Source organism: Narcine bancroftii, chromosome 12 (assembly GCF_036971445.1).
Source record: "Narcine bancroftii isolate sNarBan1 chromosome 12, sNarBan1.hap1, whole genome shotgun sequence".
Classification (NCBI taxonomy): Eukaryota; Metazoa; Chordata; class Chondrichthyes; order Torpediniformes; family Narcinidae; genus Narcine; species Narcine bancroftii.
The window spans coordinates 99779545-99806090 of record NC_091480.1 but is presented as its reverse complement, the minus strand read 5'-3'; the positions used below and the strand labels follow the sequence as shown (position 1 = coordinate 99806090).

General features: G+C 43.3%; 1 protein-coding gene across 1 annotated transcript in view; it reads left to right on the top strand.

Moving 5' to 3' along the window:
• The window catches only part of LOC138746774 (glycylpeptide N-tetradecanoyltransferase 1-like), a 57367-nt gene that overhangs the window by 5483 nt on the left and 25338 nt on the right, over positions 1 to 26546 (top strand). The window contains exons 2-3 of the mRNA XM_069905192.1: positions 23325 to 23427; positions 25303 to 25447. Of these exons, the coding sequence (XP_069761293.1) occupies positions 23325 to 23427; positions 25303 to 25447 (248 nt within the window). The remainder of the gene's footprint in view (positions 1 to 23324; positions 23428 to 25302; positions 25448 to 26546) is intronic.

Below are 26546 nucleotides of genomic sequence, written 5' to 3'. Positions count from 1 at the left end.
CTTCACCTTGAGTCACCAACAGTCTGCTGCCTATGTGTTCTTCAGCCTCAGAGCCACTTTCTTGTTTGCTGCTGTGGTCACTGCTCTGTGGGTTGTCACCTCTGCTTTTCTCAAACGGAGGAGGGGGGGTTAGTCTCCACATTTTCTAGTCCCCTGCGCCAGTCCTCCCCGTTTAAAGCCTGCACAGAGCTGACAGCAGTCGGACTGGGCTGTTGGACCCCATGGAAGCGCTGTGACTCTGCTCCCCACTCTCTTGACAGAAGAATTGAAATGCACTATGTCAGTGACAGCAACCAAGAATGGTTTGCTCTCTTGATATGAGGAATATGAATGATAAAGATTGGTAATACACTGGCATTCGTTTGAAAAAACCAGAAAATCAAATCAATTACAATTAATAACTCTGCATTACATTTGAAACTATTGTGTAGTCAAATGTTTAAAAAATCTCATTTATTAGCACCTTTTTCCCCAAGCATTTTGCAACTGTTGGTTTGTAAACATAAAAACTGCTTTTTTTTGAAAACAATGCTACAAACAATAGAAATCTAAAATAAAAATTTTAGAATTGATGGACATGCTCAGCAGATCAGAGATTGATTGTGCAGAAGGTGCACAGTTTGTGTTTCAGGCCTGATATCTTCAGAACAGAGAAATGAGAAGCAAAACAAGTTAAAATGAAAGAAAGACAGAAGAAAAAGCCAATTAAAGGGGGAAGAGAAGTAACCGAATGTCAACAAAACCAAGGAGGTGATTGTTGACTTCTGGAAGGGCAAACCAGATGGGTACGATCCATTGATCACTGCGGCATCAGAGGTGGAGAGGTTCTTGGGAGTCACTATCTCGGAAGACCTTTCCTGGTTCCAACACACCAATGGCATCGTGAAGATAGCACGTCATCGCCTCTACTTCTTCAGGAATTTGCAGAGGTTTGATATGACATCAGAAACCCTGGAAAATTTCTACTTCTACAGATGTGTGCTGGAAAGTGTGCTGACCGGCTGCATCAAGGTCTGGGATGGGGACATCAATACCCTTGAGCCTAAAGCCTTGCAAAAAATAGTGGACATAGCCCCAGTCATCACAGGCAAAACTCTTCCCACCATCGAGAACATCTACAGGGAACGCTACTATTGGAGAGCAGCAGCAATCATCAAGGATCCACACCACCCAGCACATGCTCCGTTCTCACTGTCGCTATCAGGAAAGAGGTATCGGTGCCACAAGACTCGCACCACCAGGTTCAGGAACAGCTGCTACCCGTCCACCATCAGACTCCTCAACAACAAACTCAATCGGGGCCTCATTTAAGGACTCTTACTTGTACACTTTGTTTTTTTTCTCTCTGTATTTGCACAGTCAGTTTGTTTACATTTCTTTATTTGTTTACGTGTGTATGTTGAGTACAGTTTATTTGCACTACCAATAAGTGGTAATTCTGCCTGCCCTGCAGGAAAAATAATTTCTGGATTGTATGTGATGTCATGTATGTACTCTGACAATAAATCTAAAATTCTTCAGTAGAGGAGGAAGCTCTCAACTTTCCATCCTCAACAGTAGCGGAGCCCAGCACATGAATATAATTGCTGAAGGATTTACAGCCATGTTTATCCGGAGATAAATATCAGCTGCTTCACAAGATCCCCATCATCGCAGAAACCAGCTAATTCAGTTCACTCCAGGTGATATCAAATCGCTGGGAACACTGATATGGGAAAGGCTCAAAGAGCAAACAATGTAGCTACAATTTATGGTCTGTTCTAGTAAAGCAACAGCTTTTGTAATCTTATGACAATGTGGAGAATGATTCAGAAATGTCCTAGTGACAAAAAGCAGGCCATATCCAATTTGCCTTCTTACAGGCTCTTGCTCACTGATACTTTACTAGGTTTCACGAGGTCATTTGGATAAAGTCAACATGGATTAATGAAAAAGGAAAGGATTTGTATTTTTAAAAACTGGAATGCTTTGCAGGGTGTAGTGCGAAATAGATAAGGAAAACTTTGTATGACTTGTGCAGTATCACTGGGATCCACACTATATATATATATTAATTATTTGAATGAGGGAACCAAATGTGGTCTTTTTAAATTGGCTGATGACACAAAACTAAATGGGATTGATAGTTATTTGGAAGATGCTTCAGGATAATTTGAGGATGAGTGAGTGCAGATGTAGTAATTGTGAGGTCAGATGTAAATTATCTACATTATAATTAACAGAAAGATAAAGTGTGATTATGTTGAAGAATGTTACTTAAAGCAAACATTCAGGTATTGAAAGTGAATACAAAAAATAAATAGTAGGTTGGCTTTTGTTGTGAGAGATTATGAATACTGGAGCAAAAATTCCTTGCTGCAATTGTCCTAGTGAGACTACACCTGCAATATAGTGTGAAGTTCAGACTCAGACTCCTTCCCTAAGAGAGGGACTTTCCCATAGAGGGACTGCAGCAAATCTGATCAAACTGATTCCTAAAATCGCAGGACATCGATTGAATCGATTAGGCCTTTGAAACGTAAAAATAAAGAGATGGGATCTATTTTGAATAGATTTTTAGACAAAGGCATCAAAGGGTATGGAGATGAAGCAGAATATGGTATAAATATGGAGCTTCAACCAGGATTATACTGAATGGTGATGTAGGCCTGATAGCTTTCTATTTTGCACGGGTACATGGATGGGAGAGGGTATGGAGGGCTATGGACTAGATGGAGGTCAGTGGGACCAGACAAAAATAATGGTTTGGTACAGATTAAAGGGGGCTGTTTCTATGCTGTAATGTTCTGTGGTTCTCTGTGGCTTCTATGACAACATTATAGCCTTGTTCTTAATGGTCACAAGTGCTGAATTCTTGAGGCAAGGTGAGAGTTAACAGCCTTTCCCATCAAGGCATCATTTGTGTGTAGCCTTATGGAAAGGTCTATAAAACTCTGGTTAGATCATGCTTGGAGGATCGTAAAAACAATGCTGGAGAAACTCAACAGGTCAAACTGTACTTTATATAGCAAAGATAAAGATACGTAACTAACATTTCAGGTTTGAGCCCTTGATCAAGGTTTGAGTAGTCAGGCACCAGAATTTGTGAATTGATGAAGAACACAAGCCCTAAATGTCAGTTATGTATCTTTATCTTTGCCTCATGAAGTACACTGTTTGACCTGCTGAGTTTCCTCGGAATTGTGTTTTTGCTTCAACTGCAGACTTTTGCGTATTACACTTGGAGTATTGTGTTCAGTTCTGGTCACCTTATTACAGAAAGGATGTGCAGGTAGATGCTTTGGAGAGGGTGCAGAGGAGAATTGCCTGAATTGAAGAGCCTGTGATATGAAGCAATGTTGACAGAACTTGGGCTTTCTTCTTTTAAATTTAGATGTACAGCATGGTAACAGGCCCACAAGCCCATGCTGCCCTTACAACTCCCATACGTTTTTGAAAGGTGGGAGGAAACCGGAGCCCCCGGAGGAAATCCACGTAGACACAGGGAGAACATACAAATAAGACAGCGCCAGATTCAAACCCTGGTCGCTGGCGCTGTAACAGCGTTGCACTAATTGCTACGCTAACTGTGCTGCCCAATGAAGAGTGAGAGGTGATAATAGTGTTAAGAGCTCAGAGGGCTCTTCAAAATGAACAGCTACAGAAATTCATCAAGACAATGGTTACTTAAACAAAAATGTTTTTAATTTTCTTTATACATAATAATAAGATTAATATTTAACTTGTTACTGTTAACCTAACTTAACCCCCTTCTAATTCTAAGTGCACGTGTATGTAATATTTGTGTTCAGGAAAGTTCTTTGTTTCACTGTCCAATCATTCACTTTTCACTTCTCCAAGTTCACTGGGATCAGGCAATTTTTATACTGTGCACAGAATGTAACATTTATGATCTTCACCAGGCTCTGGTGCTCTAATTTAAATTATTAGTGCTCAGGGAGATTTTTGTTGGTTTTAGAGAGAGAGATTCATTGTTGGAAAAACACAAACTGATCTTCAACGTCTTGCCAAAGAAACTTCCCCCTCGTGGGTTTTTCCAAATGATAACCTCTTCTTCCACGTTACCACAAAGAGTGCTTCTTTTTCCCCTATTTCAGGAGAAACAGATTAACCAGCCACATCCTCTTGTAATTGTCTACAAGGGTTTAAAAATAGGCTGAACTCAGAACTCAAAACCCATCTTCAAATGGGGTCTTTACCAAGTCTCCCAATTTTGTAGCCTTCACCACAAATAAATCTGCTGCAGTAAAAATTCTCTCTCTCTCTCTCTCTCTCTCTCTCTCTCTCTCTCTCTCTCTCTCTCTCTCTCTCTTTCTCTCTCTTTCTCTCTTTCTCTCTTTCTCTCTCTTTCTCTCTCTTTCTCTCTCTCTCTCTTCTCTTTCTCTCTCTCCTCTTCTCTCTCTCTGTCTCTGTGTGTGTTTGCAAAGCCACATGACTCCTCTTAGAATAGCAACCTTCAACTAGTAATTTAACTTCTGGCATCAGTCTTAATAGCAACAGATTTTCAGTTCAAACATGTTGTTCCTTTAAAGACATAGTGCATTTCAATTCTACAACATCAGTCCAGTTAACACCTACTTGTGAAGTCTCCACAGGCACTCTTCATGGTTTCTGTAAAGTCACTGGTAGACATGGAGTTCACACTTGGACATAGCTCTTGCATTTCAAATGAGTTTTTTTTGTGAAATATTAACGTTTCTTGAGGAATGTAAACTAATAACTAAACTCCCACAATCTAACCTTATCCCTTAAAATATATTTTATTCCATAATTGTATTAACTTATTCTGTAACAATAGAGGTATACAAGATTATGAGGAATCCTTTTTCCTGGGGCAACAATACCAAATCCAAGAAGACATCTGTTTAAAGCAGTGTTCTCTACCTTTTTCTTTCCACTCACATACCACTTTAAGCAATTTCAACACATTCTGCAGTTCCTTCAAATAAACTGGTTAGGTACGAGTCAGTTAGGGATGATTAAAACAGTGGTTTTCAACCTTTTTCCATTCACACACCATCTTAAGCAATCCCTTACTAATCACAGAGCACCTATGTGGTATATGAGTGGAAAGGTGGAGAACCACTGGTTTAAGGTGAACAGAGGAAAGTTTAGGGGAGCTGTCAGAAGTTAATTTTTTTACTCAGAGAATGGTGGGTGCCTGGAATGTATTGCCGGGGGTGGTGGTGGAGGCTAGTTCACCAGGGACATTCAGAAGATTTAGACAGGCACTTGGATATTAAAAAAAATAGAGGTTTATTAGTGTGAGGAAAGGTAAAATAGATCGTTGTTGAGTAAATTTACATAGGTCAGCACAACATCGTGGGCTGAAGGGCCTCTACTATCCTGTAATATATGTTCAGATTTCAAAATTGAAGCTAGTATGAATAGAGTCATGCACATGAAACAGGAAGATGAATGTAAATAGGGATTAGTCACCTTGCCCACATACATTGGTGTTGGAGTTCTAGACCATTCACCACAATTCCATTATCATCTTTTTAACCTCTTGTTGGCCTGATGATTGCACAACTGTTACTATTCACTCACTGGGAAGGAGGCATTGATGGCCAAAACTTCTCAATGGAGGTTTATGAACAAGAATTAAGGGTGCTACTGTGCTGTGGAAGGCTCACAGCGCAGTTCCTGCTTTAACATCCCTTTGTAAAGAATTCAATGGAAAGTTACCCGAGGTTTTGGGGAGAATGGCTGCTGACAGACTGATCCTACTTCTTTGACGATGCTGTTAGTGTCTTAGAGAAAATCGAAGTAAGGGATAGCAGGAGGAATTCTTGATCGTAGAATCTTGTGGCGGAAAACACAGCTGTCAATGGTGGACAATGGGATTTGAAGACATGAAGTGATTTGAAATTAAGGTGTGTTTTTAAAATGTAAGGACTTAGTTAATAGAAGCAAATTCAGAGATGAAATGTGAATGGATCTTGGTTCAAGTTTGGATTTCTGCATTTTTGGAGTAATGAATGGTCTCAAATTTCTGGAGGGCAAGTTTGGAATATTCAAATCTAATGATGCAAAAGAAGAATTCACTAACTGAGAAGCTTTTATAACCTTGGGTTCTTAGTACTTCAAAATTAATGAAGTCGTTTTGAAATGTCACAGCTGTGGGGAAATGCTTAAGACAATTTATACCTCAAACTTTTATAAACAGTAATGTTATAACAACCAGATGATTAACTTGGATCTGAGAGCCTGCAGGTTCCATTAAGCGTAGTTTAAAGCCATCCATGCTGGTTAGCGTTGACTAGCTTTGTCAAAAGACACATTTGACTATCCATTCCCCTCCTTAGTTTGGTCTGTAAAAGTTGGCACATGTTGAAGGATTTGTTACAGCAATGGTTCTCAACCTTTTTCTTCACTAACATGCCACTTTAAGTAATCTCAATGCCATAGGTGCTCTGTAATTAGTAAGGGATTGCTTAAGATGATATGTGGGTGGAAAGACAAAGTTTGAAAACCACTGTTTTAATCGTTATGTGCACAGTTTCATAACTCGAAAGGAAATGGGCCAATGACAATTTTTCTCAAGCAAAATATTTCAGTAATAATTGGGTTGAGAGCAGTGATTCTCAACCTTCCCTTCCCACTCACATCTCAGCTGAAGCAATCGCTCACTAATCACAGAACACAGCTGGCATAGGGATTGTTTAAGGTGGTAGGTGAGTGGAAAGAAAATGGTTGAGAACCACCGTGTTCGAGGTGTGTTGGCTGTTATGAGAACTCTTACTGAACAGCGCTTTTGACGATGTCAGCTTATTTGAAGGGATATGCTGAAAATACCCTGGTGTATATTTTTGCCACATGTTTAAGCCAACTGCCTCAAATGCATTTAAAATCAATTTTCAAAAGCAAAGTCCATTCTGATGAAAAGTTTTGAACCTGAAATGTTAACTCTGTGTTTGCTGCATGATCTATTGAGTGCTGAGGTGGAGTGATGAGAGATAAAATGTTACCAAAGTCTGGTTCTGTACATATCCCTGGGATCCACAAGGTATATACTGTTGATGTATGACAACGGACTACTGGACAGGTGGATGGAAGGCTTTTGCGGAAGAACTTTGGGGGCCCAGGTTTCTCGCTTTGTAGCTCTTGAATTATATGTTTCTGGTGAAATTGACAAAATATCGATGTCTTGGATTCTGCAAGAAATGCAAGTTGAATTAAAACCATGACATTCATGCAGGAACTGCAGATGGACTGCTTGGCCTCGCCTAATTTAAAAAAATTATCAATCTCGGTCTTGAAAACTCCATTTGTGCCCAGATATCTGAACTTACTGGAGAGAAGAAATTTCCATATTACCTCTACCTCCATTTGTAGCAATGTAGCTTGGTTTTTCCTCCTTGGCTTCACTTTGACTTCGAGATTATGTATCCTCATTCTTGAATCACCTACAAGAATAGGAAGTAAAACAGGCAAGTCTGTAGACACTGTGGTTGAAGTAAAATGTCTGATGCCCGCTGGCATTTTTCCATACCTTGATGAAGGGCTCAAGCCTGAATCGTCAGTTCTGTATCTTTTCTTTGCTGAGTTTCTAACATTTAAAGTCTTTTGGATCTCTGTCCTTCTAAGTCAAGGTTATACAAGTCAGCTCCTGCTCCATTTTATTGTAATGTACTGCCGTACAGTGAGAAAGTATGTTTTGTGAGCAGTCCAGGTATTCAACCTATACACTAAAAAAAGGCAGAACTACAAGGTTACAGAAAAAGATCACCTGGAACAGCGAAAGCAGTTATTTTATGAGTGTGATGTTAATTCAGGGATCTGACAAATGGTAGGTAATCTCATACGAAGCAATCTTCTTCCCAAAACGAGGAATCTTTTAATATGCTGGGCCGTTTTTCTGATCTTGGGTGGAGCATGCATGTGATTCCTGTACCACATGGTGATGCATTCTGACAAGCCACTTTCATTGGTGCATATGTAGAAGTTGTTGTGGTACGCCGGTCATTTATCATAATCTGTCCTTCTTGGTGAACACTGAAAACCTTGATGTTTCTGTACACATCTCCTCGAAGGTAAAGATATCACGCCCAAAATTGAATTTACCACTTCAGTCCAGATCATCACAGAATGGAAAAAAAATAATTGTAGGTGCTGTAAATCTGAAAGAAGAATAAAATGCTAGAAGCACTAAATGGGTCTGGCATCACCTGCAGAAGGAGAGACCGAGTTAACATTTGTTAACCATGTTAGTTTCCAGCAGAAGAAAAGATTGGAAAGATGGATAAAACAAAGGAAATATTTGGTAAGGTGATGCTTTAATGTGACGGAAACACAAGTTGTTTCCCTGTGCTGGGCTGTAGAATGTGTCTGGTAGGCTAGCCTAAAGCCAAAATCACAGATCAATAACTGGGAGAAATGGCCAGTACTGATACAGACAGAAAGAAAGTGAAAGTTAACAGAATTTGGAGAATTTGATATTTTCTGAAAGGTTGCAGTGTTCAGATGCAAGATGAAGTGTTGTTCTTCACGTTTTTATTGGGCCTTGGTGTAACAATGCAGCAGATCATGGGGAGAAGGACAAGCAGAAGCCCAGGGTTTCACACATTCTGGATTCCTTCCAAAGTGGATGACGTCCTGACGTATACCAACATTGTACTCCACTCACTTACCTTTTCTATCTCTACATTCTCTGCATCCTCTGCTCAGTTTGCTTTTCCATTCAATTTAGTGTCATCAGCAAACTTTGACACGCTACTCTTGGTCTCCTCATCCAATCATAATGTTCATCATGAACAGTTGCAGGCCCAGCACCAGCCCTGTTGCACTCTGCTCATTGCCATTTATTCCAACTCTCTCTCTTCTATTACTTAACCGATCCTTTACCCATCCTAATACATTGCATCCTTGTTTTATAGATAAGTCTTTTATGCGAGACCTTCTTGAATGCCTTCTGGAAACTCAAAATATCTACTATCGACCTGTCCCCCTCCATCCAACTTGTATTCTCAAAGAACTCCAGTAAATTTGTCAAATATGACTGTTCTTCCTGACTCTATGCTACGTCTGCCTGATGGATCATTTTCTATTCAGATGTCTCATTATTTCTTTCTTAATGACAGCTTCAAGCATTTTCCCAATTACATTAATCTAATTGGTGTAGATCAGTGGTTCCCAACCTTTTTCTTCCCACTCACATACCACTTTAAGTATTCTCTATGTCATTGGTGCTCTGTGATTAGTAAGGGATTGCTTAAGGTGGGATGTGGGTGAGAAGAGAAGGTTGAGAACCACTGCTCTAGACCCAATTGTTACCAAAATATTTTCCTTGAGAAAAATTGTCATTGGCCCATTTCTTTGGAGTTATGAAACAGTGCACATAACGAGTCAATTAGGCACGATTAAAACAGTGGTTTTCAAATCCTTTACTAATCACAAAGCACCTATGGCATAGGGATTACTTAAAGTGGTATGTGAGTTGGAAGAAAAAGTTTGGGAACCACTGGTGTAGAGATACCTGCCTTTTGCCAACATCCTTTTCTAAACAGTGGCATGACATGCTTGTTGGATTGTTACTTTTCCCTCTACCCTTGGATATTTCAGATGCACAAGCTTTTAGTTTGATGCCTTCCTTTTGTTTCTTTATGTATCTAAGACTACCTCTCTCACACCCTTTCTGACCTTGCCTTTCACTGGAATATACATTTGTTGAGCACTGTTGGAAAAATCTCTAGTAAGTCTTCCACTGTTCATCAACTGACCCACTAGCATGCATTGGCCAATTCCTCCCTCATCTCATGGTAGCCTCCCTCGTGAAGGCATAATACACTTGTTTTAGATCAAAAGTATTGCACCCTCTCTGCATGAAAAATTCAATGAAAAAGTGATCATTCTTTCTAACTGCAAAATCATTTCTTTTACCTGCTTTTTTAACACAGGACCAGATGTCAGGTGACATGTTTCCTGGTAGGTTCAGTTGAAGAATTCTATGAAGTTTGTCAAGGATAATTTGCGTGAGAATATTTTGCAAACAAGTTGGTGGAAGTAGATGTGATAGCAACGTTTAAGCGATTGTAATGAGATGTAAGCAGATTAGTGGAAATTGGTGCCATGGTCATTAGCTGGAGGACCTGTTCCTGTGCTGTATTGTGTGTTCTGTGTTCTAATTGGCTAAGATCTTAGTAAATGGTAGAGCAGACTTGAGGTTCCAAGTGCTCCACCCCTCCTCATTTCTATGTTCATGTACATCCAGAAACTGTTCAAGCTATGGTTTCAGTGTGACAATCAAATTTTTGTTCAACGAGTTGATGGAAGAGCCCTCCCAGTTTGGGCAGTAGCTCCCACATCTTGGTGAGGATGCCAAGTTCTTAGGAGGGAGAAACTTTGAGTGACTAGATTGGTGCCCAGGTTGGTAATAGGTGATCCATTCTTGTGTTTAAGCATAGTTAATTTGATACAACTGAATTACACTTCGGAGTTGGGCGCCTGACAGTTCTGATCCAAAGTTTATGATTGTACTCCATAAAATCCCAGATTCATTTCTTATCTGAATCTTCACTACTTGTTTTGACCATCTTGACTCGTCCTTGCATTCACCTATGATTCCTGGTTTCGTGGAACTAGAGAAATGCTCTCTTTTAACTTTTTGTGCCTAAAGTTGGTGATCTTCCACTTCTTGGCCACTGCTTGGACTTTCCGCTTGCAGCTTGCACTCCTCTGCACCGAGGACAAGCGAGCTGACCCTCCACAGCTGACAGGGCAGGCTCTGCCCTGAAAATACCCTGGTCAGCGGGCTGATCATCCCAGGCTCTGACAGGTTTTAAATATCATGAATAGACAGAAACATTTTAAATATTCAAATATATTTTAAAAGTTGCAAACAAAATAATTTAAAACATTGAAAGAAAAAGCAAGTTAAATGAGGCTAAACTAGACTGTTTAGAACTATTATTTGACCCAATAAAGTACTCTGGGTGGCATATCTATAATCAACCTGCCTCAGCTTTTCTGATCCTGATTTATTATCTCTAGGTCTGATTGTTTAAATATACTTCAGGCTGGCCTTTGTCTTCTTACCCTATCCCTGCTCACCCTCCCAATAAAAGATGATACTTTCCTTTGTACTCTCAGACCTATACTGGCTCTAGGTAAAGCTGAGCCTGGCTTTTAAAATCACCAGTTTGAAATCCTTCTGTTGTCTCACCCATCTGTATCTCAGTTCTTCAAATTCAGCTCTGCAATAACTATGCTCTCCTTTTGACTGCTCCATGGTTTTCAGCTGTTGTCCCTCAGATTTCCCTTCCTATTCTTAAAACACTTTATAGTTTGTTGGCATACATTGTTTGAAGATGATCCTGTGAAATGCAATTTAGTGGCTTAATTATGCTATAAGCTCCAGCAGCTCTTTGCGTTGTGACACAGAGCATGTGGTTGAAAGGTTGAAGATGCTGAGACATAGATTTCTGGGAAGAATGGACTTGAAGGGGGATTTAAATTTAAATTTAGACATGCAGCATGGTAGCAGTCCCTTTTGGCCCATGAGCCCGTGCTGCCCATTTACATCCAATTAGCCGACAATCCCCAGTGCGTTTTGAACGATGGGAGGAAACTGGAGTCCCCTGGGAAAACCAACACAGACACAGGGAGAACATACAAATTCCTTATGGACAGTGAGGGATTTGAACCAAGGTCCCAATCATTATACTGTAAAGGCATTGCGCTAACCTTAATGCCCAATTGTTGTAGAAAGGGTGTTACCTCTAGTAGTGTAGCCGCCGCTACAATTGGTGACCCCGACAGATTCAAATGTCTTTGAACCCAACATGAATGACCCTTCAATCAACACTATAGCCATCAAGCTTCCTGACTTCTGGGTTCAGGAGCCGGAGTCCTGGTTCAGCCACGCAGAGGCTCAGTTTCTACTCCACCAGATTTCATCAGATTCAACCAAGTTTTACCATGTGGTCACCGCCCTGGACCAGGCCACCGCCAAATGAGTGCTGCACCTCGTTCAGCACCCACCCATAAGTATGGGATAAGTACGGGACCATCAAGCGGGTGCTCACCGGCTCCCTCGGCCTCTCCAGGTGCCAGTGTGCCACTCGGATGCTGTGCCTCAATGCCTTGGGGGACAGAATTCCAATCGAGTTGATTGACGAGATCCTCGCGCTCATGGGCGATCACACCAACTGCCCACTCTTTGAGTGCATCTTCCTCGACCATCTTCCTGAAGATATCTGGCTGTTACTGTCCCAGGAGAGCTTCATCGACCCTAGGAAGGTCGCTCAAAAGGCTCAGGAGCTATGGCTCAAATATTTCCCAGAGGGCTCAGCAGTCCAGCAGGTTATGAGTCATGGCCATGACCACGCCAAGCCTTCCTCTAGCGCTGCGGTGGAACACCCAGCTCCTGCAGGGGCCTCAAAGAGCATAGCCAGAAGCAAGTCATCCGCTTCAGACCTCTACTTCTTCTACCAGCGCTGGGGAGCCAAGGCTCGGAAGTATCGTCAGCTCTGCTCATTCCAGGGAAACGAGCAGCCCGGCTGCTGTTGATGGCTGCAGTGGCTGGCCAAGAACACAGCCTTCTTTACCTGCGGGATTCATTCAGCGGCCGACGCTTCCTTATCAACACCGGGGCCCAGATCAGCGTCATCCCGGCCACAGCCATCGAATCCTGGAACCGGCCTCGAGGACCTCCCTTCCATGCAGCCAATTCGATGGAGCTCCGAACGTATGGAGACAAGACTGTCCACTTCCAGATTAGCCAGTATTAGTTCTCGTGGAGATTCACCGTTTTGTCCACCATCCTGGATGTCGACTTCCTCCTCCCCCACGGACTCCTGATCGACATTCGAGGTAGGTGACTGGTAGATGCCTGTACCTTCCAATCCGTTCGCCTCAACGCCTCCCGCACAGAGCAGCCACAGGTGGCCACGGTCAGCACGCCCAAGGACGAGTTTCAGCGTATCCTGGACGAGTTCCTGTCCCTCCTCAAGCCGCAGTTCTTTGCTGCCTCGGGGTGTTTCATTACATCCACACCCAAGGCCTGCTGGTCCACACCAAGGGACACCGGCACCCGCTGGATATGCTCCAGATAGCGAAGGAAGAGTTCACGCATCTGCAGGAGCTGGGGATCATTCGACACTCCGACAGTCCTTGGGCCTCACCACTCCACCTGGTTCCGAAAGCCTCCAGCAGCTGGCGCCCCTGCAGACATTATCGATGGCTTAACGACACGACAGTACCTGACTGTTACCTGATCCCTCACATCCAGGACTTTATGGCCAACCTGCATGGCGCGAGGGTATTCTCCAAGCTTGACCTGGTGCGCTGGTATCCACCAAATCCCGGTGCACCTTGAGGACATATCCAAAACAGCCATCATCACCCCCTTTGGCTTGTTCGAGTTCCTATGCATGCTGTTCAGGCTCAAGAACGCCGCCCAGACCTTCCAGCGCCTGTGGACACAGTGGGCAGGGATTTGAATTTTGTATTCATTTACTTGGACGACATCCTTGTCGCCAGTAGAGACCAGGCACAACACAAGTCTCACCTGCACACCCTCTTCTCCCAACTGGCCGAATTTGGCCTAATGATCAATCCAGCCCAAGTGCCAGTTCGGGAAAGAGTCCATGAAGTTCCTGGGCCAAACCATCACGGCCAAAGGAGCCACGCCTGCAAAGAAAGTTGCTGCAATCAGGGAGTTCCCACACCCGGACAACCTCAAGGGGCTACAGGAGTTTGCGGGTATGGTCAATTTCTATAACCGCATCATTCCAGGCGCTGCATGCATCATGCAGCCACTTTTCGCCCTCATCGTGGCCAAAGACAAGACACTTGCCTGGACTCCAGAGGTCAGCAGGGCATTCAAAGCCACAAAAGATGCCCTCGCAAAGATCACCCTACTTGTCCACCCACGCACCGATCTGAATATGGCGCTCTCCATCAATGCCTCTGCCACAGCCGTCAGCACCATCCTGGAGCAGCAGGTGAACGGACAGTGGAAACCACTGGTATTCTTTAGCCGACATCTTCGCCCGCCAGAGCGCAAGTATAACGCTTTCGATCGTGATTTGCTGGGCATATACCTGGCGGTGCGTCATTTCTGCTATTTCTTGGAGGGGAGGCTTTTCACCATTTTTACCGACCACAAACCCCTCACTCAGGCGCTCACTATGGCAAGAGATTCCTGGTAAGCCCGCCAACACTGTCACCTCTCCTTCGTGTTGGTGTTCACCACCGACATTCGGCACAAGGCGGGGAAAGACAACGTGGTCATTGACGCACTCTCACAACTGGCCATTTGCGAGCTGATACCCGGCCTCAACTTTGACCAGCTCGCCCGGGACCAGAAGTCCCAACAACGAGATGTGGGCCTTCAGGACTGCTGTCACAGGCTTGCGGATCCAGGACCTCCTGACTCCTCACGGTGAGGGCCCTGTCCTGTGCGATGTCTCCATGGGCACCCTGCGACCAATGGTTCCCCAGCAGTGGTGCAGGCAAGTCTTCCACCATATCCATGACCTTTCCCATCCTTCCATCAGGTCCACGGTCCGTATGGTGGCAGAACGTTTCTTCTGGCATGGGCTTGGGAAGCAGATTGTGGACTGGGCCAGAACCTGCACCCATTACCAGCTTTCCAAGGTACACAGGCACACCAGAGCACCCGTACAAGATTTTGAACACGTCCGGGAACAGTTCAGCTACATACATGTGGACATTGTCGGACCCTTACCTGTTTCCTGAGCTAACTGTTATCTTTTCACAGTGGTAGACCGCACCACTCATTGGTCCGAGACGATCCCGATGCCAGATGTCTCCATGGACTCCTGCTCCCGAGCGCTTTTGAATGTTGGGTTGCCCAGTTCAGCATCCCAAACCACCTCACCAGTGATCGTGGCGCCCGGTTCACCTCTGTGCTCTGGGCACAGCTCGCCAACAGGCTACATCACATCACGGCCAATCACCTACAGGCCAATGGGCTAGTTGAGCGATTGCACTGCCACCTTAAGTTGGCACTTATGGCCCACCTCACCTGCCCCGACTAGGTGGACGAGCTGCCTTGGGTGCTCTTGGGCATCCGCTCGACACCCAAAGAAGACCTACAGGCATCATCAGCCGAACTGGTCTATGGTGCACCGCTAGCCCTACCCAGTGAATTCGTCAACACACCTCACAACCCCCAGCAGTCACCGCACGGTCTGCTTCCCCACCTCCGGGCCCAGTTGGACTCCTTCACATCTCCACCGCCGCCCAGACACGGCACACGGGCCTCTTACGTCCCCAGCGAGTTGTACTCCGCAGATTACGTTTTTATCAGGCTGGGCCCGTCCACAGCACCTCTACAAAGACCATACGAAGGGCCGTACCTCATCCAGCATTCAGGATCCACTTTCACACTGGACATTGGTGTTAAGAGGGAACTGTTTACTGTGGACAGGTTAAAGCCAGCCCACCTCGACCCCACCGAACCAGTAGTTGTGGCCCAACCCAAGAAGCGCGGCCTCCCGGCAAAAAAAGGATATCGGCGCCGGTTCTGGGGGGGTGGCTGTGTGGCGGTACGCCATTAGGCAGGGGAACTGGACCTGCTTGTCACGCACGCGGCGGGGCAGACGGCCAAAATGGCGCCGTCGGGGATTTCCTCCTGACCTCGGCACTGGGCTCAGAACCCGCGCTTGGGGACCCACGTGACGCTCTGGTGACGTCGGGGGCCCCCAGTGCAGTTCTCAGCCAGGTCCGGGCTGGTAGTTTTAGACCAGCCAGGCAGCCAGCAATAAATCAGTTTTTGCTCACTGAACTCAACCCGTCTGGTTGTGCGATCCTTCAGTTAGCAGTAGAGCCACCGCTACAGGAACTTTATTGAATGACATGATAGTTTATCCCCAGGCTACCTTATTAATGAGTACTAAGATGTTCAGTGCACATTACTTGCCTGTAATAAAACTGCAATGACTATTTAATAAGCTCATTTGTTCAGGATATCAATTACTTTCCCCTTATTGATATAGTTTCCTGATGATTGTTAAGCAAGCTACTGACAATTGCTTTGTCAACGATAAAGCTTTTTGAGCTCTAAAATGAAGTACTGGTTGTCACAACTCGATCTCACTGCTGCCTTCAGGCAGAACATACAGAAGCCTGAGGTTCATCACCTCGAGGTTTAAGAACAGTGTCTATCCAACAGCTTTCAGGATCTTGAACCTCCCCATAACCCTAACAATAAACTAGATTTTACACTGGTAGATACAAGGCTATTAGTGTATACACTGGGATGTTATACAAGGAGGTGCTTTTGATCGTCAGCTTGGAATAGGTTTAAGGCAGATTGCAATGTCCTCCCAAAGCAGATTTCCATTATTTTACAAGTACGTTATGTAGGACTAGATGTTAATATCCCTTATTGAGTCTTGCTCCCTAGACTCTGCGGGGTGGCCAAGTGAGTGGTGGCATCTTCTGGGTTATCAAGTGAGTTCCCTCCTTCGTCAGTCTTTCACTGATAGACCAACGACACCCCCGGAGCAGTGAATCCAGGCATCCCGGGCTCACCCCCTAGATGCCCTTCACCTACTTGGGTGCCTAGGTGGAATCCTTTCTCGTCATCCAGAGCCATTGACTACCCTTTTCAGCAGCTCTGGAGAGATCTTTGACTGTCGGTTTCTCTTTTCTCACACTCCCAACTCCCAGAGTAGCCTTGATGTCAATGTGGCGACAAATCCTCTGCAGCCTTCAACCGGTCGGATGATGTACATCAAAGGAGGTACCACAATATGTCTGATGAAGGTCTCAAGCCCAAAACATCAGTTATGAATCATTGCCTTTGCCACGTAAAGGACACTGATCTCTTGGGCTTCTCCAGCATTTTGTGTTCTTACCAAAATAGGTCTGATTTTTCCAAATGTATGACCCAGGAATATATTAAGCATTTATCAAGCATTTGCACCATGCAACGCTGCTGTTTTAAATTCCCTGTACAACTTCTGTTACAATAGGGTAATGCCTCCATGCCCCAGCCCTGAAAGCCCAGTGACAGATCAAGGTTTTCTCTTGGTTTGTCCTTTTATTGATCCTTACTTTGTAGACTGTGATAGTTTGCAGGGAGCTGTCCGTGGTTCAGTTAATGTCACAAGTCCGATTTGAGCTACTGTAGGTGCGTTTACATTTAGGCACCCTGCCTCTTCTTTCCCTCCTAACTGACTCAAAGTGTACCCTTGTGTAGAAGAGCAACGACATGGCAAGTGGATGAATCAATGCTAGGAGAAAAGACATGCGTTTTGTAGCACTTTTTACCACTCAGAATGGTGAACACTGAACAAAATGTTCCACGCAGCATTTCATTGGACATTTCAGAAAATTTAAATGAGTTTGCTGTCTTAAACTACAGTCTGAATAAATGTTCCAAAAGGAAGTATTTATTCTGGAATTGTTCTCCTATTAGATATGTGTTCTCCATTGGAACCGTGTGGAAAGTTCCCAATCAGCATCCAGAAAACCTGCTAGTTTTTCACTCTTTTGTTCTCTTCTCTCATGTGATGCACTTTGATTTTGCTGTACAAATACTGGTGAAATAGTGAACCCTTTACTTATGAACCATTTTTAACTTCTGTACAACAACATGTAAGTTTTGGGTTTATTAGTATATCATCATTTGAAACCTTGAGATTCGATTAATCAGTGCTTTATGTAATGAATTTCTGAGCATGAGGTGAGGGTAAATTGTTGTAACTAGAAAGTCGCTTTGACATGATAATATAACATTCACACCGATGATCTATTTCATTGTTGACTACAAGCATTCTGCTGCTTGGGGGGGGGAAACTGTCCCTAGTGGGATAAAAAGTACTAGGGGAGTGTTGGTCAATTGGGTGGCACAGGCTCATGGGCCGAAAGGGCCTGTCTCCATACTGTACTTCTCAATTTATAATTGAATCCCAGACTTCTGTAATCTCCAGGAATTAAAATGTATCTGCTGGACAAAGCTGTGAGCAAATTTTGAGAAAGTGATGAATTCTCATTTTGAGAATCAGAGTTACGGAACACAGAAAGAGTTCTTTTGCCCCCTCGCGTCCATACCAACCAAGTTGCCAATGTGTGCAGTTATGTGTAATTGCTGATGATTCCTTGGAGCTTCTATTCTTGGAATTTTATTTCTGCTAGTGGGCTGTCTGGGAGCACAGAGGTTCCCTGCCCATCACTGCTGACTAAGCCTGGTCTCTGAATGGAGTGGCTTCATGTGGAAACTTCCAGTGAGCCTATGCCCACAGTATATTGATATTTAATGTTACTTATACAGAAAGTGGAAAAGCAAGTCCAGTTTTTCTAGTTGTATTAAGAATGGGAATTATAGTAATTAAGCTGGTTTGTTACAATAAAAAGATGGTATTTATTACCCGTGTAACCAGAGTTCTGCACGGGATTTGTAAAAGAGTTAATTTACGAAGGAAGTTGTTTGATCCGGTGGAAGTAAACCTGCAAAAGAAACTACAGCATTTTCAAATTAAAGCAGGGAAATATCTGTGGAAAATACAATGAGGAGGTGGAAGTTCATGCAAATAATAGTCTAACTCAATCATTTAGAATTGCCCTAATCGGCCTGGAAATAGTATCGTTACTTTGCTTGACTTTTAACTTGTCGACTGGTAATTCACAATCAAAGTAACAAAAAGTTGTTGTGCTAGAGCTTGTGACCAGAACAGATTTTCAAAACTATTGAATGTTATTCCTATTAATACCCTAATTCACCCTTTTAATCAGCTGTTTTCTTTAAGATGGTACACAGCATTATAGTTCTTCCTGCTACCGCGCTGAGTGGAATGGGAGAGTTGGAGCTGAACCTAGTGACAAATGAGAGGTTGGGAATTGAGGTACCAGGGAGTGGAAAGTGGATCCTTTATCTGATGAGCCAGATGCTGAACTGTTATTATTTCCAAATAGTCAGATGATAAATTGTCAGAGTTTTGCTCTGCATGAAAATGGAACCACAAATTTGGGGAATTAAAAAGCAATCCAAGCGTTCCTATTGGTGTTCCACCTAGCTAATGTGCAAAGGGCATTTTGCTCTCTTCCTCACCATTTTGTGCAAGGTTCCTTTGATGTGCATATGATGTAAAGATACTGCACTGTGCAGTAAAAAGAACTTCTCTTTGAAGTTCATGTTGGTTTAAGTTGCCTAGAAACTAGTAGCTCCAGCAACATATTTCTGTGAGGCACAGAATTCTAATTTCAATGAAAAATACTTGTGTTTGCAGACTTTCACTGCGGATCACAGTCCAGTTTTTATTCCGAGTCATTTGTAGTTGATATCCCAAACCACTGAGTTCCTGGTTGTGCCTGGTGTGCCTTCTAATGTGCAACGTCCAAATTTTCACGTACTTATGTGCCCAGTGCAGTCTTGGAGCCATTTCAACAGGAGTAGACGTACAGAGCCACCTTCTGCCAGATTTCAACTCTACAGGTTATTGTGGGAATATGTCAGCACCCAGTGAAATGGGTTCAAATCCAGCGCTATCTGAAAAGAGTTTGCACGTAATTCCTGTGACTTGCATGGGTTTCCTCCAGGCATACCCTTCAAAATGTATGGGGGTGTGTAAGTTAATTGGGCAGCATGGGTTCGTGGGCCGGAAGGGTCTCTTATTGTGCTGTATCTAAAAATGCACGCAGCCTCCTATATCACCATCACTCCAAAGCCCACATTCAGTAGCTGGGTGTTGCATGGAATTGAAGATGTTCGTCCTGAGGGTATTGTCTCAATATTCAGGTTTTCTCCACTATAAACTACCAAATGTATTTATTGCAACAGATCAATATGCAAGGGGAGAATGTTGCCAAAGTGTTCAAGATGGTGCAAGATTTACCATTTGGTAAATGTCCTAATCAGAACAACTCCCCCAGTGCCCATGCCAAACTGTGAAAATAAATAAATGTTTCAGTTGTTCCTGGTGTTCCCACCATTTAAACACTTTTGGATTTGAGATGGGGAATTGAGAATGTTGGTTTGTGCTGGGATTTTATCCTATTTTTCACAAGGGTAGTTTTGGGAGTCCATTTGAGCAATGTACTTCCAGATTCTGCCCCTCAAACGTCTTGGTCATTGGAGTAGAGATTTAAGATGTCAAATCCTGGAGTGAGCACTGGAGTCTACCAGGCTGTCCATGATGCCATGATTGGTCAATGGCTCGATGTGGTTCTTAACAGGTATTGCAAAGATTAGAATAATGGCCCTGATCCATGTTTCTTGAGGTGTAGTCATTCAGTGAGGCCGAACTTTTAATTTGTCTACGTTTGTTAATTTACGTGCCAAATAACAGCTCTTCCAATATTAGAACACTAAAGGTCCAGTAAAATTCTGCTTTAATTCACTGTCCTCTTATTTGGAAATCCTGATTGTTTGACATCTGGCTCACTGGGGCCCCATTTCCCATGCTCCCTTTAAGTGGAGACCTGGGTTCAGACCGCTCTTCAAGTGCCATCTGTGTGGAGTTTTGCATGTTCTTCCAGAGATCGTTTGGTTTCTTCTATGTGTTCCGTCATCCTTTCACATCCCTAAGATATGCAGGTTTCTTGGTTAATTGTCTGCTGTAAATTGCCACTAATGTGCAGGTGAGAGGTAGAATCTGGGTGGGCATGTTGGGAGAATAAAAGGAAATGGGATTTGTGTAAGTATGTGGGTAATGGCTGGTTTAATGGGAGAGGGTCATCTTCTATGCTAAAACAATTAGGGTTCTCACTAGCCCAGGGCACAATTTCTCAGACCCCCTTTAAACATAATGAAAATAGAAAGTACTGGAACACTTCAGGTCAGGAAAGTGGAAAAGTTGACATTTCAGTTCCCATGTCCTTCATTAAAGTTTATTGAATTTCTTCCTTGAAATAACAGATTAATTGAATGTTTATTATACTATCTTTAAAAATAAATTCGAAGTATTGACTTATTAATTGAATAGTATTCAATAGTCTGGAAAAAATTTCCAGTCAGCTCTCCCAAAGTCCCAAATACATTAGTGGAGTTTTACTGTAATTGAATTGTTAAAGCTAATTCGATTTGGGTTTCATGGATTATTGAACTCTAGCCTGACATCAGTGTCAGTCTGTAACTGGCCACAGTTACGCACTTTACAAATTAAAGTCATTAGATAATAATCCAGGATGATTTGATTGTGCCTCCCATACTCGCTCTGTCAGTGATCACCTTGCAGGGAAGTGTACAATGCAGGTCAGTTCTTTCTATAGCAAAGATAAAGATACAGAACTAACATTTCAGGCTTGAGTTCCTCATGCAGGTTTGATACCTTGATCAAGGGCTCAAGCCTGAAACATTGGTTCTGTATCTTTATCTTTGCTACATAAAGTACACTGACCTGCTGGGTTTCTCTAGCTTTGTTTTTACTTCAATCACAATGTCTAAAGACATTTGTGTTTTACTTCTAAGAAGCGTGTGCCACTTCTATGATGCCTTTACGTTTGGTTCTATAGGGAGTGGAAGGTTGTGTTCTGAAGAAACTCCAGAGTTTCTGAAATGTGCAGCCCCTCTGTGGAGGAACATGAATCTACAGCAGAGTACAGGCCCTTTGGTCATAGTATAGTGCCGACCTAATAACCTAGTCTAACTAATGTCTTAGAATTTCCCTACGGCATTTTTCCCTATCTATTGTACCTGTCTTAACCCCTGTTGCCAGCAGCACATTCCATGCACCAATTCTTCTCTGTGTGGAAAACCTACCTCTTGTATCCCCCTTATACTTACTCCCAAACACCTTAAATCTGTGCCTCTTCATGTTAGCCATTTAAGGCCTTGGGGAAAAATGCCACTGGCCGTCCATATCATCATCTTGTATATCTCTATCAGGTCAGCCCTCATCCTCTGTCGCTCCAAAGAGAAAAGAGAAAAGAACATTCACTCAATTTTGCCTTATCCTTGTAAATCTCCTCTGCTCATGAGAGCATGCAGCCAATGTTCATCAGACTGATTCCTCCATGAAGAAAGACTGGATGGGCTAGGGTTCAGTCATTGGAATTTAGAGTGGTTAGCGTAGGGGTGTCAGCACAGTTAGTGTAGGGAGGCATGGTTAGCGTAGCCGTTAGCACAATGTTATTTCAGCGCCAGTGATTTGGGTTTGAATCCGGAACTCTGTCAGGTGTTTGTGCCTTCTCCCCATGACCTTCATGAGTATCCTCCTAGTGCTGTGGTTTCCTCCCACCCTCCAAAGACGTAAAGGGTTTAAAGGTTAATTGGTATATTTTGGCAGCACGGGCTCATGGACCAGAAGGACCTGTTACCGTGCTGTATCTCTAAAATTTAAAAACAAAGAGATGGAATCTCATTGAAACATAAAATTCTGACAGGACTGGACAATTTAGTTGCAGGAGGAATGTTCCCAATGTTGGGGAAATCCAGAACAAAGATTCACAGTTTCAGCATAAGGGGAAAGCCATTTAGGACTGAGATGAGGAGAAGCTTCTTCACTCAGAGAGTTGTGAACTTGTGGAACTCCCTACTATAGAAAGTTGTTGAGCCCAGTTTGTTAAATAAATTCAGAAAGGCATTGAGTATAGCCCTGATGGCTAAGGGGTTCAAAGTGTGTGAAGCAAAGAAGGAATAGATAATGAAGTCGTGAGATCAGCTGTAGTCATATTGAATGATGGCCCAGGTTCGAAGGACTGACTCCTGTACCTATTTTGTATGATTCTATGAAGCCCATCGGCAAGATACTACTTTGTCAATTGTTGGAATCTAGCGAGGTAATTATGAATTAATACAGTACAACTCCAATTATCCAAAATGGACAAGACCGGGACTATTTTGGATAAACAGTTTTTTCAGAGAACTGGTCATTTTTAAAAAACAACCCAGTAGCAACAGCAAATCACTTGTAACAGTGTTTAAACAACAACAAACAACAAGGGAAGGCTTTTTAGGCATTAATGTTTAATTCTCACCCAAAATAAATGGCGGCCGTAACGCTGATCACCAATTCCTCCTCACCGAGGCCCTGCTCATGCCAGGAGCCCCAGGGTCTCGCTCCTGCCTGGGAGCTGGAGGTCCGCTGCTGCCGGCGCTGGGATCCTGAGGTCTGCTGGTGTTGAGAGCCTGATGTCCTTGGTCAGGTTGGCTCCGAAAACATTTTGGATAAATGAGGATTTCAGGAAAATCTGATTTTGAATAATCAGAATTGTACTGTTTGTGTATCAGTAAAATAGAATCACATTGCTTACATTTTTATCGTTGTCAAATTAGAAGTTTTCAAACAATTCTTCTGTTGTGTTTGAGTGCCCTCTGATGGTAACAACCATCTTGCACTAACACGAGTTCTTCTGTTCTTCAAAAACCACATCTGTCCAGCTGTCTGACTTTTTTTCCCTTTTTTAAATAGTAAGATCCCAGGAGATGAAACGGGAGCAAAAAAGAAGAAAAAGAAACCAAAACGGAAGAAGGAGAAAGGTGGTGGGAAGTTAGACATGGAAGATCAATCAAAGGTATGGTTTAGACTTTTAGATACACATGCAGCATGGTAACAGGCCCTTTCAGCCCTTGAGCCCATGCCATTCAATTACATCCAATTGAGCTGCAACCTGCTACGTTTTAACAGTGGGAGGAAACTGGAGTACCCGGAGGAAACTCACAGGGGCACAGGGAGAGCGTACAAACTCCTCATAGCGTGTGATTCGAACCCTGGTCATTCTTTTTTCCTCCACTGATGCTGCTTGACCTGATGGATTCTTGTGTGGTTTAAAGTTTACTGAACCATCTGGAAATCCATGTGTAGAACGGATTAAACCCCAGCAATTTAAAAGGGCTTTGCATGCTTTTTTTGTCTCTTATTAACACAGTACTGTTTTTTAACTTCCGGTCAATGCTAGTTGTATAATTGGCTGGTTTTACTGGTACAATGACAATAAAGTGAATCATCATCAATCCAAAAATTATCTTCCTTCCAGGTGATGAAATTTAATTTGACCTTAGTTTGGAGATTCCTGCCAACAAAAATATTTTCCATGGATCAACCCAGTTAAACCTGTCAGCCTCAAAATTTTCATTTCCACTTGGGGCTGGTCTGTTTAGCATTTCTTATAGCACAATCCTTCCACCACACCACAATCAAATGATCCTTTGTTGTACTCCTATTCCAACATTATCTTAATTTAGAATGGGAGAATTTCCTTTCAGTAATGGTGATTGAGGGGAAAACAATGTCCAGACCACTGATCAGCAATCACATAATCTAGGTTGGAGACATCTTCAGTAAATACTCAGTTGTATCCTGAAGCTCTTCTACAAACTGAGTGATCATCAACATTACTAATGTCCAAACAGAAACCCTGAATAATTTCCAGCCTGGTCCTCTTGGTCAATAATTTCTTGGGGGGTCTGCCATTCTTGAGATCGTTCTTGCCTTGTAAATTAATTTCTGAAAGCAATGTTAAATTTTCTTTCTGTGCCTCTCATGAATTTATACTTTTAAAATAAAGTCAAATTAAAATTAACCTTTTCATTCCAGCCATCTCATAAGCTTTTTTTTAATTGGCTCTCCATCCTCTATCCCTACAGAGAACAATTTGGCACTGCTTTCTGCCTCATATGGGAATCAAATTAAATCACTTTTGCTGCCAACTTCCATCCTGCCCTCACTTTCTCATGGTCAGTTTCTGACTCTTCCCTTTCTGTATTCCATCACCTCAATTTAAGGATCCAATCAAGCCGCAGTGTCCATTTCTAGCTCACAGACTGCAGCAGTTGTCTTGCAAAATTTCTTCCCTCGCTGCCTCCCAGAAGGAGCCCATTCCATTCTGTCCATTCCTCAGTCTCCATTGCATTTGCTCTTGATAACAGGATATTTAGAATCTATTGTTAAGAAGAAGAGGTACAGCAGCCTGAAGACAAACACCCAGTGGCACAAGGACAGCTTCTTCCCCACTGCCATCAGATTCATTGAATGGTCGATGAACTACAGGCACTGCCTTACATTCTCTTTTGCACTCATTTATTTTGCACTCAGGTTTGTCTATCCTCTCCCTGTAACTTGCCCTCCATTCCAGGCTGTATCCTGGTAAATCTCTTCAGTGTCCTTTCCAAGGATTCCATGTCCTTCCTGTATTAGGGTGACCAGAACTGCATGCAATACTCCCAACTGGGTTATAGCTCAGTCTTCACATCTTGAAAACTGATCCCATCATTTGTAATTATTCAGTCCGGGGTTTGTGTTCCAATCCTGTTGCTAACTGTTGAATTCATGAAAAGTCAGGCTGCCTGTAGGAACACTCTTCTCCAGTGCTGCACTTTGTCAGTGGGTGCTTTACTGAAAGAATTGAGAGCGAATCGGTTTTTATTTGGCGCTGAATGTTGTCTTTCAGGCAAACTCATTACCTGCGGAGAAGCTCCAGGAGATCCAGAAAGCCATTGAACTCTTTTCTGTTGGTCAAGGTCCAGCAAAGAGTATGGAGGAGGCGACCAAACGCAGCTACCAGTTCTGGGATACTCAGCCAGTGCCAAAGCTCGGTATGTATCAGCGTAATGTCCAAAAATGTTATAGTGACTATTATCTGAGTTGTACGTGATATAGGCAGCAAATCCATAGAATGGGGGATGGTTGATGACAATATTGACACACTTTAGTATTGGTTAAAAAAAAATTTAATATATGGAATCAACTCCATTTTTCCTCCTTAATACCATCACAGTGAAACTCTGTATGTTATCAACAGCCTACTGCAGGGCTGGAGCCATCCTTGGAAACGGATAAAGTTCGTGGATGTCAAATATAACACAGCATCAGGCTAAGGATGCTTGGCATCAATTCATGGGAGCTGAGTATTTTGGGTGGCAGAGTGGTGCAGCTAGTGGAGATGTGAACTCACAGCACCAATGACCCATTCAAGATTCTTTTATTGTCATGTCATAAAACAAGTGTAATATTACATTAAATTGCCTTTGGCCTGCCATACAACAGACAAATATTTGCCATTGGCAGAAATTGCCTGATGCCCCTTACAGTCAGAGAAAGAGAAACTCCGAGTCATTGAGTGTGTGTGGATTCATCTCCAGCTCTCCCGCTACCTCTGCAGCCACACAGACTTCAGTCCAAACCATTGGCAACCTGAGTTCCAGATCCAAACCTCTGATGTGATCTGACACCTGGTACCTCTTCTGCCAGTCTCCAGCCTGGTGTGAGTCCTCTGACCTCCAATCGTCTGCAGCCGCCATGGGTTCATTGCCTCAAATCATGAACAGCCTGCCGCCTGAATGTTCTTCACTGCAGAGCCCTCACTAGTCCACCGCCGTGATCACTGTCCCGTCGGGTCATCTCCTCTGCTTCTTCTCAAACAGGGCATGTTCTCCTCATTACTGTGCTCTGCACCAGTTCTCTGCTTCTCCGTAGTCTGCAACCCCTCATGGCTGCTTCAGAATACAGGTGCCCCCATCTTGGGCCCAGACCCCATGGTTGCGGGATTTTAAACCACTGTCAGCTCTTTTAACAAGCCATTTAAAGCCTGTATGGAGCCATTGGTAGTAGGACTAGGCAGTAGGACCCTGCTGAATGGCACTGTGTCTTTGCTTCCTGCTCTCTACGGGTCTACACCAGCACCAACGCTGCTAT